The following is a 16343-nucleotide window of genomic DNA, read 5'->3' on the forward strand; positions in this document are numbered from 1 at the left end:
CGATAGCATTTTCCGTAGCGTACAATAATTTATCTTGAAAAGAATGTTGGCAACGTTGCTGTAGGGAATGCTGACCTGCCCTGTCTGCAGTGTAGAAGATAGACAGAACACGGTGCAGTCTTGTCACCGAGAAAGGAGTTTTGATTTGCCTCGTCTGCCACGAACTCGGGACCGTCGGTAGTAATTTAAAATCTGCCCATATATCGTAGAGAGTTGCGTAGTTTCTGCCGCGATAGCGTAAAGTATTCACATTCTTCCTCCGAATCAATCGTTTGCCGAAATGTCCGCAAGTGCAAGGTTGTTCTCCAAGATAAGTAGGTTTTTCGAACGAATTGTTAACTGTGCCAAATTATGTAACAATGAATATTCTAAAATTATAATGCTCAGTGCTTGAAACATTTCGACAATGTTTGGAACTGAGTAATCTTAACCGTGTGCTTGTCTTAGTATGTAAATACGTAGATATTTCATATTAATATTCGCGAGCAAATGTAGTTTTCCGCAATAATAAATTATCCACTGTGTTTGTGCTCTAGGTGGTTTCACTGGTGGTGTTCGGTTCGTCAGCTATGAATCAACACGCAAAAATCTGGCACTAAACAGCAACTCGAAAGTCATCTGCCAAGGATTTACCGGCAAGCAGGGAACGTTCCACTCGCAGCAAGCCCTGGAATATGGCACCAAGCTGGTCGGTGGTGTCTCGCCCGGTAAGGGTGGCCGTCAGCATTTAAATTTACCGGTTTTCAACTCGGTAAAGGAAGCGAAAGCTGCCACCGGTGCGGATGCGACCGTCATCTACGTGCCACCGCCGGGTGCGGCAAAGGCCATTCTCGAAGCAATCGAAGCGGAGATGCCACTCATAGTGTGCATTACCGAGGGCGTACCGCAGCACGACATGGTGAAGGTTAAGCATGCGTTGCTGGCTCAAAACAAATCTCGTCTTGTCGGACCCAACTGTCCCGGTATCATCGCTCCAGAGCAAGTAAGTATACACACACGTAATCGCTTTGTCGAGCAATGCTCGATACGATGGGTACAAAGGTCATTCGTTTTCTGATTAATTTGTAATCTCTGCGCACTGATTGTGAGTACGAGTTTTTGTTGATTGGCGGTTTCGTTTCTACTAGTGAATCGTCACTAAAACTATTTGCTATATTGTTGGCGGCTTGATAGCCACTGATTGTGTTTATTTTCGATAACGTCTTTTAGATAAAACCTGATAAAACTATTTTTGGTCATTTTTCCCGAACGTAGTTCTACGGAACAACTGGTTATGCAATATGACTGCTGTCATTTTGACCTACGTGAAGCTAAAATTTATGTCTTCGCGTCCGTATGGTTGTACAATTTCATCAACAAAACAAGTGTTTGTTTTGATGTGGGACTACGGTTTTTTTTAAATATACCTACCTATAATTAGATATGCACGAGCGTAACGGCGTTAAATATCAAACACTTTTTGCCGTCCATTGAAACATACCATTATCACTATTGTTTGTATTACGATTAAGTTTAATAAGAGAAATCAGACACGTACATACTTCAGTGTCCGTCCCGATGCGTGTGGCGTATTGTCCCATCCTACCAGAGTTAACGTGTTTCATCTTTCTGTTGCTCTTCGTTATCTATTACTATTACTGAATTGCATATGGAAAGGTCAAGACTAACTTCAACGGCTCGTAGAGTGCAATTAGACAATATTTATTATGTTTTTTCGGCACGTGTTTCACATAAAAATTTTCGGTGTTGATAATTATCGTTTCTGCTGTGTTTTTCAAGCTAAATATAACAATGTGTAAAGCGAATTCTGAATCTCGCAAAAATTTTTATTTTTTATATCTGTGCAAATCTTAAAAAAAGAGAACAACATGATAAAAATATAATTGATTGTCCCTCTTGGACTTTGATTCGAAAAATAGGAATGTGCTATTTTTTGTGAAAATGGAATGTTGCTCAGTACACTATCTTCAAAATTGGCTTGTTTGTATCTGAGAGTTTGTACTACGTGCTTGCATAAAAGCTTGTTTCGAAGCTAAAATGATCAGGGTTAATTTGGAAGTACATAGCTGATTATGTTACAGGCTTAACTTAAAGCACAAAAAGGCAAGGGATTTGTGTTATATGTAATTCCGAACACGTTGAAACACATAATCTGGAACTCGAGAATAAATGTAACATAAATATTTGACTTCGAAAGCAATGTATTAAAAAAACAAAGATGCTTGAACTTACGTGGCTTGCCGTCCTAAGACAAAGCCTGTTGAACGAGGTTTCTTCAATTAACCCTTTATAAGACCGTGGCAATTATATTGCCACCATCGAAAAATATTTGTTTTGCGTCTATAATGACATCAATATAATTATAGAAGCAAAATAAAAAATTTTTGTTGGTGGCAATATAGTTGCCACTGCCTTATAAAGGGTTAAGCGGTAGCCCACAACCGACCTCAGACACCGGATATTCTTCGCCAGATCTCGCGATTGTATGACATTAGTGCGAAAACCACTTGCCAGATTTTTTTACCAGAATGAACCTGTTCCTAGCAAACCATTGCCCAGAATGAGCCATTTCCCAGAAAACCATTCACCAGAATGGACCATACCACAGAATACCTGCATTTGCATGAATTTACCAAAAATATGAAACAATTGAGCGTTTTATTGGTTTTGAATCGATTGTCAGGTTTTCCTGGTTGACTTGCATCAAATATAATTTATTGGAAAGAAAACTTGTAATATAATCCAATCTAATCTCACACTAACGCAGCCAATTCTTGAATGCATCCTGGAAAATGACGATTACGTGAATCAAACATTTTTCTTGTTAACGGCCAGGCCAACTGCGCAGTATGTGCCGCAGAGAGAATTCCAAGGAATCAAGTGGAACCAGAAAAAATACCTAATTTTATTAAACTCCTTGAAATCAAGCGAAAGGAAGAAAGCGTGGACCTCCCGTACCAAACGCTTCCCATATACATAAATAATGATTTATTTACAGTCGTTGGGAGTATCTTTGCTAATAAGTGATACTCCGGACCCTCAGGCAGGGCCTTAAATTATCACCGAAATTCAAACAAAACAGAAAATCTTTTTTCTCAGCATACATTGTTTTTTATGCCTCTGAGTTTCGTATGTACAACTGCACAGTGATTTTTGTCATAGTATACAAGCTCAATATATCGTGAAAATAGAACAGGAGAAAGTGATTTTCAAATCCAGAAGGTGATATTCACTTCAGGTAAAAAAACAATTTTAAATGCAGTTTTAATGAAAAGAAAAATGTGTCCAACAGCTGAACGCAATAGATGCTCAACCACAATATAAATTTTTGACGTAGGACTACGTCTTTGTTTATTATACTGGGATGGGGTAGCACTTTGTGAAAACGAAAATAGAAGTGTAACGTTTGAATGAAAGATTTCAAATGCTAATAACTACTAAACTACTGAACGAAACTGAACAATTTATATGTCGTTGGATAGATAAAATGGCTAGCAATTTTATGGGGGGACTAGAGACCAATTTTAAGGAGGGCGTAAGAGGGGGGGGGGGAGCCCCCATACAAATGAAAGACAAATTTCCTCAAAACTCGAGAACTAGCTAAGCAAATGGAACCAAATTTGGCATGTGGGGGTTTTTGGAGGTAAGATTTTTTCTATAGTGTACTGAGACCCCTTATTCTTCTAAGAGGGGGGCTCCCTTTCAAATGAAACACAAATTTCCCCATAACTCGAGAACTAATCAAGCAAATAGAACCAAATTTGGAATGTGGGGGTTATTGGAGGCATGAATTTCTTTTATGATGGTTTAAGGAAAAGGACTCTCATAGAAATAAAACAGAAATTTTTGCGTATGAGCCAGAAAGGCAACAAGCTAGTTAAAGTAAGATTATTAAAACATGTCAAACTACGCATAATCATATTCAATATTTGCAATAATCTGTGGGCTGATCATTCATTACCATTTCAACCTTTATGATGCACACAAGTGATTTTTAAAAGAAATCTATATGTCTCATTGGGTGCAGGCCTTGTACTTATGAGCCCCCGTCCACGTATTTTCAAAACGACCATTGCATTCAATAAAGAATCGAATTAGAATATTCCGCTCTTCTCTTTTAAAAATTCAATTACACAATGGCACTAACAGATTCTTATACAGATGCCAGAAAGACAGTTTACATTAGTCCTTGATCTAATGCTGTGATATAGTCCTACGTCACCCTTTCGTACAACCCTTGGGGCTGTATACCTTGTAGTTTTTTTTTATTGATTTTCACTACTCAAACGTAAATATCAGTTTGTTACAATATCACAGGGCGCTGATATTCTATATTCTCGTCCATGAAGTTCATGCTGGCTGCATTTAGTTATTATGTACGCTTGATCAAAGTAAACAGATTTTCAATGCAAGGTACCCAAGTAACAATTTCAGGCTGATCAAGCACTTTTATAGCTGATTTTATTCAACCTGTGGCTGAACTATGGTTTAGAAATAAAAACCTTTTTTCAGCTCTTAAACATCTAAATCTGGTGATTTTAGCAAGCTTTAGACTTGTAAAAAGCTGCTTTCAAAGCAGTGATGAAGCTTAATAGAGGTTTTTGCGCGCTTTTAAATAGCCAATTTGCGCAATGCTGTCAATTCTATTTTTAGAACAAGAAATACTTTTGCAATATGCTCTTCCAGCCGCTTAATCAACGTCTCGTCAAACTTTATGAAGCCAAAAAAATCTATTTTTAAATTTAAAAAAATGGAACGCGTGATTTTTATTTTGCCGTGAAACATTGTCGAACGCGATATTTTTAATTTCGAATAAACTTTAATTCGTATAAGTAAGCGAGCTAATTAAAAAAATGCATGTCTTTTTTCCGGAAATTGAACCCGCCATCTTTTGATCCGTAAGCACTCACCGTTTGATCCGCCCCATTTGCATCTGCAGAGCAGACAGTGAGAATATCTTTACACAACTAAAGCCTAGCCCGCCTAGTGTGAAGCAGTCGATAATGTCGATAACTGACAAACTTTTGCTGTGAGCCGAATTGCGAAATTCTATAATCTGACACTATGTGTGCTGTGAGCCGAAAGAAAACTTGGTAGAAGTTTGTAAAGCTACTTTAACCACTTTAACACCCTTAAGAAGCCTCAAAGTAGTTTGAAAGCTGTGAGTCTAATGAAAGCTTCCACTCAACACTTTAACACCTTAAAGCAGCCGTAAAACGGTTTCATGTTTATGGCTGTTTATAAGCAGATTGTTTAGCAGAAAACTCCGCTATTAAGCTTGTTTATCAACTTTTGGGAGAGAACTGGTTTGAAAAACTTAAACTAGCTTAAACATCGCTTATTTAAACACCATTTGAGTGCTTACTTAATGCAGCTTTGATCGCCTTAAACCAACTCGTAATCAGCTATTGCTCTTGCAATTCAGCTACCGTTGTTACTTGGGCCTTCTCTGTCCGCATACGACCTTAGTTTCTACCGGTTGTCCGATTTCCACTAAGGAACGTGTCCCGGATGGTACCACGAGGAGGTAGAGATAGGAGTTGCTGAATAAGAGGCTGTGGAACCTCATGGTGGTTCTGGAGCGCATTATTCAACCATTTACCATCCATCTTTCAACATTACCGTAGATGCGAAATTTAATCAGCAAGTGGCACAAACTATCCTTCAGGGAGCTGTTTAGTGAGAAGCAGTATAGGTTATACGAAAGAACCTTTAAACCAGCCGTGGAATTTTGTTCAGCACGAATATCAAGGAGAAACATTGCCATTGGTCTTTGGTAGCGTTCCGTATAGCCCCTCAGGAGTTTGTGCGCCTGCGTTTGCGGTGGCAAAAATCTTTTAGGCAGGACGGTACTGAAGGAGCTCTTCAGTGGTGTACAGCATATTCTGTAAAGCCTTAATAGAGAGTTCATACTAGAAGAATAAATGAGTCCTCTTCACACATATATGTTAAAAAAGTTATTCAAAAAATTTAACTATTGGTTTTCAAATCCATCAGTATGTTAATTTTATAGAAACCTTCAATAGTTGTATCTTAAATTAAAATGAAGGTCTAAATTATAATTCCTCGAAAAAAATTTCCATTTGAAATTTTTTTCATGTGACGTCACACAACTTCATACCCCCCTCCCCCTTACTTCACAAATCGTCACGATTAGATGAATGGCCCCATAACCCCTACAAGTCAATAAACCTGGGAAAATTCATGCACCTAAGTTGAGGTGATCTCCCACCCCGTAGTGGCCGGCGCTTCCGACGGTGGGTCGCCGGCGAACACTCGCAGCCTACGGCCGTGTCGCCCTGAACCATCTAGGCAACACTTGCTACTAAGACGGTAAATAAATCTCACACCTTCGGGAAAATGTACCTCTTTGACACACGCAGAATATATCGGGAAAACTTACCTCCTTGACATGTCTGTCTTGCTCTACAGAGTTTGACGTCCATTAACATTAAACCCCCGATACTGCACCCAAGATCCACAACAATGGTCACTCTATAGAATTTTTATGAAGTTATTTCCCACCCAGTGCTTTTGGCGCTTTTCAGGCAAAGGCAAATGGGGTCGAAGAAAACAGTCAGGTCGGGGGAAAATAAACGAAACAGTCTATTCGAGAAAGGTGTATCACGGCTAAAAGTTTTTCGGGAAAATAGTTTACTCGAGAATATGTAAAAAAGTTTTCGGGGAAAAACAGAATGCTGCGTTAACGCATTCGTCAGCGTCAATTTGACATTGAACCCATGGGAAGACAGTAAAAATAACGCTGACGAGCGCGTTGATTCTCTTTGGCCCTTAACCTTCCGTTACTCGCGCCAACTTTTGTAACACGGATACTCGCGCGTTGTATTTTGTACAACACTCTTTATCTCGGAATATCTCGGAATCTTGGCTATATAGAAAGTTACTGTCTTCAGCAAAATTAATCAGTAGGTCAAGACCTTTCGGTTGGGGGTAGAATTTTATAAGTTTGTCACCAGGCGGGGCTAAAATGTATTGCAAATTGTACACTTTACAATTGCGGCCGTATACAGTTTGTTGCATTCGGAAAGATCATTTTATCGCTCCTAAATGAGATAACATTCTAAAGACTAGATTTTTTTACTCAGTTTTGTTGGAAAACCATGTTCAAGCATAATCGGCTGCAGCTCATTTCGTTTAACAGAATCGTACGCCGCCTTGATGTCTATAAACAAATGATGAGTCTGCAAGTAGAATTCCCGGAATTTATCGAGGATCTGTTGCAAGGTGAACATTTGGCCCGTCGTGGAGCGTCCCTCTAGAAAACCGCACTGGTATTCGCCAACAAAGGTTTCCTGCAACGGTCTCAGTCTAAGAAACAGCATTGCTGCATTTGAGTCGACGGTCCTTTTGACGTAGGACTACGTCTTACGGCAAGTTTTGAGATAGGGTGCCATTCCAAAAAATCGAAAAATGCGAGCGTCACGAAAAATGAAAGGTTTTGAGCGCTAATAGCTCAGCGGTTTTCCAATCGATTTTCAATATTCTTACACCAATCGATCGGAAAATCTTCTAAGAATTGACCCAAATGAAGAAAAGTATGGATTTTTGATGTTGAACCATTGAAAAATGGAAGATAATGAACCTATGTTGTACCAGAATTCTCGCTTCGTGATTGGTTGGAAGATTCTTTACGATGATCTAAACCTATACCAATTTGATATCTGTGCTTGGGAAGTAAGCCGAAACAAGTGACCAAGTTTCCTCATTTCAACAAGATTTCTTAGCACCGCGGTTCAACCTAGACCATTTTGATGTCCTTGCTTGGGAAGTATGCCAGAGAGAGTAACAAAGCCCCCTCGTGCCAACAGATTTCTTACGAACGCGATTAAACCTAGTCCAATTTGATGTCTGTCACCCCTATTCTGTATTTCGAACGAGTTTATGTTTCGTTCGAAACTGACATTTCGTTCGAAAAAATAGCGGCTCGAACGAAAGATCTTCATATTAAAAAACAACTCGAACGAAATATTTGCCAAGTCGATCGAAATATTTCAACTCGTTCGAAATACAGAATATGGGTGTGTGTTAGGGAAGTGTGCCAGAAAAATGACACAAGTTTGTCGTCCCAACAGATCGCTAATTCTTTACTGCGAGACGATTAAACCTCGGCGAATTTGATATCTGTGTTGGAAAAATGTGCTACAGCTGTAGTGTTCGGTTATAATACGACTCTGTATGAATACGCATGCTAAAATCTAGTCTCCAAAAACACCCACATGTAAAATTTTGTTTCATTTACTTGGTTAGTTTTCGAGTTATGCAGAAATTTGTGTTTCATTTGTATGGGAGCCCCCCCCCCTTTTAGGGGGGGCTAACCATCATAAGAACCTTCCCTGGCCCCAAAAACCCCTATATGCAAATTTTCACGCCGATCGGTTCAGTAGTTTTCGATTCTATAGGGAACATAGGCTAGGGACAGACAGACAGACGGAAATCCATTTTTATAGGTATAGATTAGCAATTTTTGACTAAACTCAATACTCGCCGTCATAATTTTTCTTGAATGATTAAGCGTTCGATTCGCTCTACAGCACCCAGTCAAAAATTCCTCAGAATGGAACTGGGCAAATAAATAGGCATTAAAACGATATGGTCATATCATGACCATAAAGCCATAAATTAAGTTTATTGAAAGGGAAATATAAAAAAAACTGTACGCTTTAACCGTTTAAGGGCATTTCATCAATCTGCACGTGTAAATAGCCTAGCTTTATTCGAGAACCGAAAATAAAATTTCATAAATCTTCGGAACCCATTGGGGGATATGTTCGGTATTGAAAAAAAGAAATTGTTTTTGTATTTCAATACTGCTCGATTTGCAGCCCAGCCCAAATGCCTTACCTTACTGATTTGTAGTTTTGTTGTCGAAAGTCAATTGAGCTTGCCTGCAGGGCCGCTTGTGTGGCTTCTTCCTAACCAATGTTAAGTGAAAACTTATTTTCGCTTTGCAATTAGCACATTTTGAAAAATCGAAGTTATACTTAGTTGATAATTTGATTGCCAGAATCGATGAAGTTATGATTCATGTAAAGAAGTACGTGACGTTCGTTCGTCCGTCAGTGTATTAGCCGCGATTCTCAACGCGACGGTCCGGAGAAAGACTCCGTTCCTATGGAATGTTCAATACAATACTGTTTTACATGTGTTAATGTGTATAGCTTTAGTTGATTCGTTGTAAACAGTACTCAATCACAGATTGGTCCAAACATGTTTAAGCTCGTCGTTTGTTGATTGTTGTGAGAAGCCAATTGAGCGTGTCCATAGGGCCGCTTGTGCTACGTTGCTAATTAATGTTAAATGAAAACTTATTTTTGCTTTGCTATTAGCACATCTTGTAAAAATAATATGCTTAGGAACTCAGATTATTGTTCAATTGGCTGAATTGATGATGCATGAATGATGTAATGAATCAATTAAAATTTACTCTTTCTCTCAATGACTACTCTACATTGCGAGTTCAATCTCGATGGTGAATCGACTGTATGAAATTCAACCTAAATATTCCCATTACAGCCAAAAATAAAGTCACCGACATTTGATGAGTGCCAACTTGAATTTTTGACTCACGTGCAACGTTTTTTTTTGTTACGACACAAAACAAAAAATCGGTAAATTCATATTCACCTTTTGTTTTGCAGTGCAAAATTGGCATCATGCCGGGCCACATTCATAAGCGTGGAAAGATCGGCGTAGTTTCCCGTTCGGGCACGTTGACCTACGAGGCGGTACATCAGACTACCGAGGTTGGCCTAGGTCAAACGCTGTGCGTCGGCATCGGTGGCGATCCGTTCAACGGGACCGATTTTATCGACTGTTTAGACGTTTTCCTGAAGGACCCCGAAACCAAAGGCATCATTCTGATCGGTGAAATCGGCGGAGTTGCCGAGGAGAAGGCGGCCGATTATTTGCTGCAGTATAACCAGGTATGGACATTGAAAGTAGTTTATTTTTCGTGTTTTTAATCCTGTTATTTTTTTTTCAAAATTCAGGGTATCAAAGCCAAACCGGTCGTCTCGTTCATAGCCGGTTTATCCGCTCCACCAGGCCGTCGCATGGGCCACGCAGGTGCTATTATCTCCGGTGGAAAAGGTGGTGCCCAGGATAAAATAAATGCATTGGAAAAGGCAGGTGTTATCGTAACTAGAAGCCCGGCCCAGATGGGCAAAGAGCTGTTGAAGGAAATGAAGAGATTAGAGCTTGTTTAAACGCAAAATAGGATATACTACTGTTGGAAACAGCGATTAGAAACTACTAAGGTAACATCCCCGATTTTTTTTCATCCGGTGCGCCATTTTTCTCCGTTGCTGATGTAATGCGATGTGTCACGTTATTGATCATGAAGCATAAATACATGTGCAAACCAAGAAGAGATTTTCAACTGGTCAAATAATATCACAAAGAGAGACAAAGACCTGACCTCACGCCACTCGTTTTTAGGTTTCTTTCCAAGTTTGTCATTTTTTTTAGTGTTTTACAACTATTCGTATACACTGACGTGCCCAGTCGTTAACAGCAGATGGGGCACCGACCTTCCAGAAATACGTTTGATCTAGAAATATCAAGTAATCGTAAAAGGGTTGTCGATCAGACTACAAACAGCAGAAATTCGGTCAGAATTGATGTTCTATTAGAGCAGTATTGGTCAAACTGCGGCCCTTCGTAATGATATGGGCGGCCCGCGGATTGATTTGAGGGATGGCGGACTTATGCCCGCACCACGCCCATGCCTGAGCACCACTGTATTAGAGGATCACAAGCGGGTTGTGAAAGCGTTTAAGCGGAATCCCAATGCTTCGATCAGGGATGTGACCAAAAAGTTGAATATGTCCAAGTCTTTCGTTCAGAGAGCCAAGGACCCGGAGCGACTGCATACGTACAAAGTGCTGGAGGCTCCAAATCCTGACGAACGGCAAAATATGGTAGGAAAGTCACGGGCCCGGAAACTGTACGCCAATGGATGATGAGACTTACGTCAAGACGGACTTTCGGCAGCTTCCGGGGCTACCGTTCTTCATCGCCAAGCACAAGTTCCGGAGGAAGTAAGGAAGCAGAAATTTTCAAAGTTTGCCAAGAAATACATGGTTTGGCAAGCGGTCTGCTTACCGGAACTAAGGCCCTTCAAATTATAGTTGGCTACTATGAAGCAGGCACTGCGGAAGCATCCGGAGAAGGCCAAATCTGAGGAAGATATGAAGAAAAAGTGGGTTTCCGTACAGAAGAAGCTGCAGCCAGATGTGGTACTGAGCCTTATGAGTGGAGTTAAGCGTAAGGTATGAGCATGCGGTTATGGTAATGAAGTTGAATGAAATAAATATGCTTAAAGCTTACTCCTTCTATAAGATATATATTATTGTCTGGATAATTTGATGTGCCTTTACAAGACAGCCGATTACGGTGCCGAAAAGGTGATGAAAAGATGACGAAAATATGATGAAAAATTGACGACCAACATGCGACAAAAATAACGTGGAAATATGATGAGAACACAATGAAACAGCAACACAGCAAAACTGCGAGAAAGGACATACGAAAAAACGGCGTTTAAAAAGTTTACAGGCAATAAAAAGAAAAAGAAAACAGTTTTGTCTTGATAACAAACAGAACCAAAGATGACAAAAAATGAAGAAACAGCGGCAATATGAAGACGCCAAAACAACAACAAAAAAACGGCAGGAAGCCATCGAAAATATGCATGAAACGACGAAAGATCGTAAAAAGACTATGAAAAAACAAACAAAAATACGACACAGAGACGACAAAGAGACAACCAATACGAAGAAAAGGCAACAAAGAGATGACGAAAACATGGCGAAACAACGGCGAAACAGTAACAATGTTATATCGAACGGACAACGATAAGACTACGAAAAGGCAGCCAATACACGACAAAAAAGACAGCGAAAAGACAGTGAAAAGACGACGGAAATATGACCAAGAAGTGAAGACAACATGAAAAAAAGACGACGGACGTCAAAAATACGGTAAAAAGACGCCAAAAAGTGACAAAAATGCCAAAAAACAATACAAAACGACGAAATTACTATAAATTGAAGCAGAAAATACAATAAAGTCAACAAAATAACTACAAGATATGCTAATAAAGACTACCTATGAAATCAAAAAGAAAAGTAAAGGCGATAACAAATGACAGAAAATCGCTGAAAAGAAACAAAAAGAGGATGGCAAGATGTCACAAAGCCAGATGACATAAATAACGGAAAACGATTAACAAACGTTAAAAAACAACAAAAAAAATCGAGGGTTGTAGTTAGCATTCACGCTCTTAACGGCCGAGGCCGAAGACTCAATCGACTCAAGCTGTTAGAGTGAGTAGGTACGATCAAATTGAAGATGCAAACAAAAAAAACGACAAAATGACGACAGCAAGAGGCGACGGAGTATGCCGTCAAACGGGGTAACTTGCAACAGCGGGGTAACATGCAACAACGCTATATCGATCCAATTGACTCTACTTTTTGATTTGTTACTTTAATTTATCTCGGTCACTAAATCTTGTTAACAGTTCAAAAAAGCCTTAGATGCTGTTATGTTGATTTTCTGCTGTTTTGGTGATTTTTAAAAAATCCCACAAGATGGTGTCAAATTCATCGTCAATTTTTCGTCAGTAAAACGTTTGTGTCGCCCACAGGCACTTCAAATAAAAGAAGCCTAACATACATTTTTTATAGTAAAATGAACAATAAGGAAACAAAATAATTGATTTATGATGACTAGTTTTGTTTACCTTACTTGTTACCACAATATTCGTAAAACAAGTACTTAAACGGGGTAACTTGCAACAGCTGGTAGATATAAAAAGCTGTGCTCCGTTACGTTCATGAGGCACGTTATCATTTAATTTTGCATCAAGCAATACTACAGCACACCTGAAGAGTATCAGATACTTTCGGTAAGTCGGAAATATGCCAGTTTTTCTCTGGATATACTGAAAATGGCCATAGACGAGCCCAAAACGAAAATAACCTCACTGAGAGAATCGACCAGCAATATGACAGTGTCTAATTATGATCGCTCGTAACGTAATGAACATTCATATATTACGTAACCGAGATATCGATGATTTTTAACTCTCTCGCTCCACATTATGACGCGATTTTGCATAGTGGATATACGACGTGTAATGCGTTGTTACACAACTCCAGTTTCCCTAAGTGCGTACCGCAATATGTGAATGGTCTTTAAAGAAGGCAGCTCTATCGGATCCAGACAAGGAATATCAACTGCATGAATAATATAAAAAGTTATTTCCGTAATTTCCTTTACGGGGCTCATAAAGTACACAAAATGATTGATTTGATGGGGAATGCCAACAAGCGGTGGAGGAGAAAAAAATGCTTGGAAAAATTATCTAAGTATTGCCACTAAAGGGAACCTGGCCAAATTCCGACGAGCTAGGAATCAGATGACCACGATCCTGAGGAGAAAAAAGCGCCAAAAGGAGGACAGAGATCGTGAAGAATTAGAGCAACTATTCCGAGCTAATGACACGCGCAAGTTTTATGAGAAGGTGAACCAAACTCGGAAGGGCTACACACCGAAACCTGACATGTGTAGGGACGAGGGAGGGAATCTAATTACAAACGAGCGCGAGGTGGTCGACAGGTGGAAGCAGTTCTTCGATGAACACCTCAATGGCGAAATCGCAGAAGGAGGCGGAACGGAAATTGGGGCGCCCATGGAAGATAGTAATGTCCTAGCACCTGATCTCCAAGAAGTCATACGAGAATTCGGGCTGCTGAAGACCAATAAAGCTGCTGGGAAAGACCGCCTACCGGCAGAGCTTTATAAACATGGCGGAGAAACGCTAGCAAAGGTTCTACACTGGGTTATTTCGAGGATTTGGGAGGAGGAAAAGCTACCGGAGGAATGAATGGAAGGAGTGGTTTGTCCCATCTACAAAAAAGGTGATCGGCTAGACTGCTGCAATTATCGCGGTATTGCGCTGGTAAACGCCGCCTACAAGATACTCTCCCAGATCCTGTTACCGATAGCACAAGGTTTCGTAGGGAATTATCATATCTTCTTTATACATCTTTATTGATTTCAAAGCAGCATACGATACAGTCGATCGAGACAAGCTATGGTAGATAATGCACGAATACGGTTTTCCGGACAAACTGACGCGACTGATGTGACTGATGTGATGTGTTTCGAACGCATCTCTGGGACACTTTCGAATCCCTTCGAGACGCGGCGAGGGTTGAGACCAGGTGATGGTTTATCCTGCATGCTGTTCAACATCGCTCTTGAGGGGATGATCTGACGAACGGACATAGAAACGAGAGGCACGATTTTTACCAAGGGTAACCACCTTCTAGACTTTGCAGATGACTTCGATATTATAGCCAGGAACTTTGTGACGGCGGAGGCAATCTACGTCAGACTGAAAGCGGAGTCTAGGAGAATTGGGCTGAAAATAAATGCATCGAAGACCAAATACATGAAAGGAAGAGGCTCAAAGGAAACAAATGCGCGCCTCCCACAGACGGAGTTCGTGTTTTTGGGATCGCTTGTGACCGTGGACAACAACACTAGTAAGGAGATCCAGCGGCGCATCCAAGCGGGAAATCGGGCCTACTTTCCCCTTCAAGCTAACAATGTACAAAATCATTATTAGACCGGTAGTTCTTTATGGATTTGAAGCCGTGACGCTGCTTACGGAGGATACACGCGCCCTTGCCGTGTTTGAGCGGAAAGTGCTGCGGACGATATTTGGCGGAGTACAAACTGAAAGCCGAGAGTGGCGGAGGCGTATGAATCACGAGCTACAGGCACTGCTTGGGGAGACTCCCATCGTACATCTAGCGAAAGTTAGCAGGCTACGGTGGGCCGGACACGTCGTAAGGATGCCGGACGACAGTGCGACGAAAATAGTCCTCTTCAACAACCCCACCGGCACCAGGAACAGGGGGGCCCAGCGTGCACGATGGCTCGACCAGGTCGAAAGTGATTTGCGACTTCTGAGACGACTAGGAGATTGGCGACGAATGGCCCGAGACCGAGTGGAATGGAGACGAGTGCTTGAAACAGCACGAGCAACCCCGGCTTTATGCTGCTGAAGAAGAAGAAGAATCGGTTGGCACTCCTCTCGTCCAGCGATCGACAACGGAAAGACATATTCTCCTGGCTCCCACACGATTCCTAACACTCGCTCGGTTTGCCTATTTCTGTCCCTACTGTAGTGTACAGCAGGATCCGGCCTTCCGTTGGCCTGTCCCGTCCATAATGTACACTGTCGGATCGTCAGCTGCATATATTTCTTGGGTGTCCCTACCGAACGCAATTCGTCGTTCGCGAAACTGGTCGATTACTACCGGCAGAGACTGCAGCATCCCCGGTCCCTTGAGCAATTCGGTGACGAGCGAAATTCCATTCGGCGAAGCTAACGCGTCCCACACCGGACGCACTTTTTCTGGTTTTCGTGGGTTTATTATCACTATAAACGGAAGATACCAGATCGCACTCTTTTTTGCTTTTGCTAGTTTCTCCTTTGTGACTCTATGCACGTAGCCCTCGCCTCGTACTCTGCTGTTTTCCGGTGGACGTTCTGTTGGACATCTGGATTCTTTCCCAGTTTTTTCTCCAACGCTTTTATTCGCCGGACCGCCATCGGATAACTGTCCGGGAACCTTTGTGCATCTTCACGCCACAGTAGGCGTGCCTTGAATCGGTCGTCGACCCGCAACGTCGTTGCAAGTAGTACCGGTGTCTTCCAGTTTTTCTGTATCTCATCAAGGTCCTCGTTGCTGACTGGTTCAATGGTATGAACGTTAACGAAACTCTCCGCAGCAACAGTGCAGTTTTCCGGTCCGTAAATGCTCCACCCCAGCTTCGACCTTTCTGCGATCGGTTGCCCAGGTCGACCCCCGCGGGTTTCTAATGGAGCGAACACGTGCAGGTTATCTAAACCTATAATCATGCGAGGCTCCTTCAATGCGTAACTAACCACCGGCAAGTTCTTCAGATGAGCGTAGCGATCCGCAATCTCCTCGTACGGCATGGATTGACTGGGCAGTTTCAACGATGCCACCGAACGAACGTTCTTCAATGGCAGCATTTTTCGGGATCCTCTAGCAGAGAGGTTGAGATCAAACTTCTTCGACCGACTCTCGTAACGTTTCACGTTATCCGTCCACGTTCCCTCCGCTTTCAAGTCGTTGACGATAAACTCCTCCACGAGCGTAGTGGACGACCCTTCGTCCAGAAAAGCGAGTACATCCATCGTACATAGTCCCGAAAATAGAGTGTAACCGGTACTACACGGAAAATTACGGCACGATTTAAGCGTCCATGGGTATGGC

At 41.4% G+C, this 16343-nt stretch overlaps 1 protein-coding gene across 1 annotated transcript; it reads left to right on the top strand.

The window, feature by feature from the left end:
• The first annotated feature begins 101 nt into the window (after positions 1-101).
• On the top strand, positions 102-10379 carry LOC128742434 (succinate--CoA ligase [ADP/GDP-forming] subunit alpha, mitochondrial). Its single transcript, XM_053838796.1, has 4 exons — positions 102-314; positions 537-982; positions 9660-9944; positions 10011-10379. The coding sequence occupies exons 1-4, from the start codon at positions 281-283 to the stop codon at positions 10224-10226; spliced, it is 981 nt and encodes a 326-aa protein (XP_053694771.1). The 5' UTR covers positions 102-280; the 3' UTR covers positions 10227-10379.
• The last annotated feature ends 5964 nt before the right edge of the window (positions 10380-16343 follow it).

Source organism: Sabethes cyaneus, chromosome 3 (assembly GCF_943734655.1).
Source record: "Sabethes cyaneus chromosome 3, idSabCyanKW18_F2, whole genome shotgun sequence".
NCBI lineage: Eukaryota > Metazoa > Arthropoda > Insecta > Diptera > Culicidae > Sabethes > Sabethes cyaneus.

Excerpts from the sequence above, each read along its gene's own strand:
- LOC128742434 (XM_053838796.1), top strand. The coding sequence starts at position 281 with ATGTCCGCAAGTGCAAGGTTGTTCTCCAAGATAA. Across the intron at positions 983-9,659 it reads GTATCATCGCTCCAGAGCAA|TGCAAAATTGGCATCATGCC; the intron begins GTAAGTATACAC and ends TTTGTTTTGCAG. Across the intron at positions 9,945-10,010 it reads ATTTGCTGCAGTATAACCAG|GGTATCAAAGCCAAACCGGT; the intron begins GTATGGACATTG and ends TTCAAAATTCAG.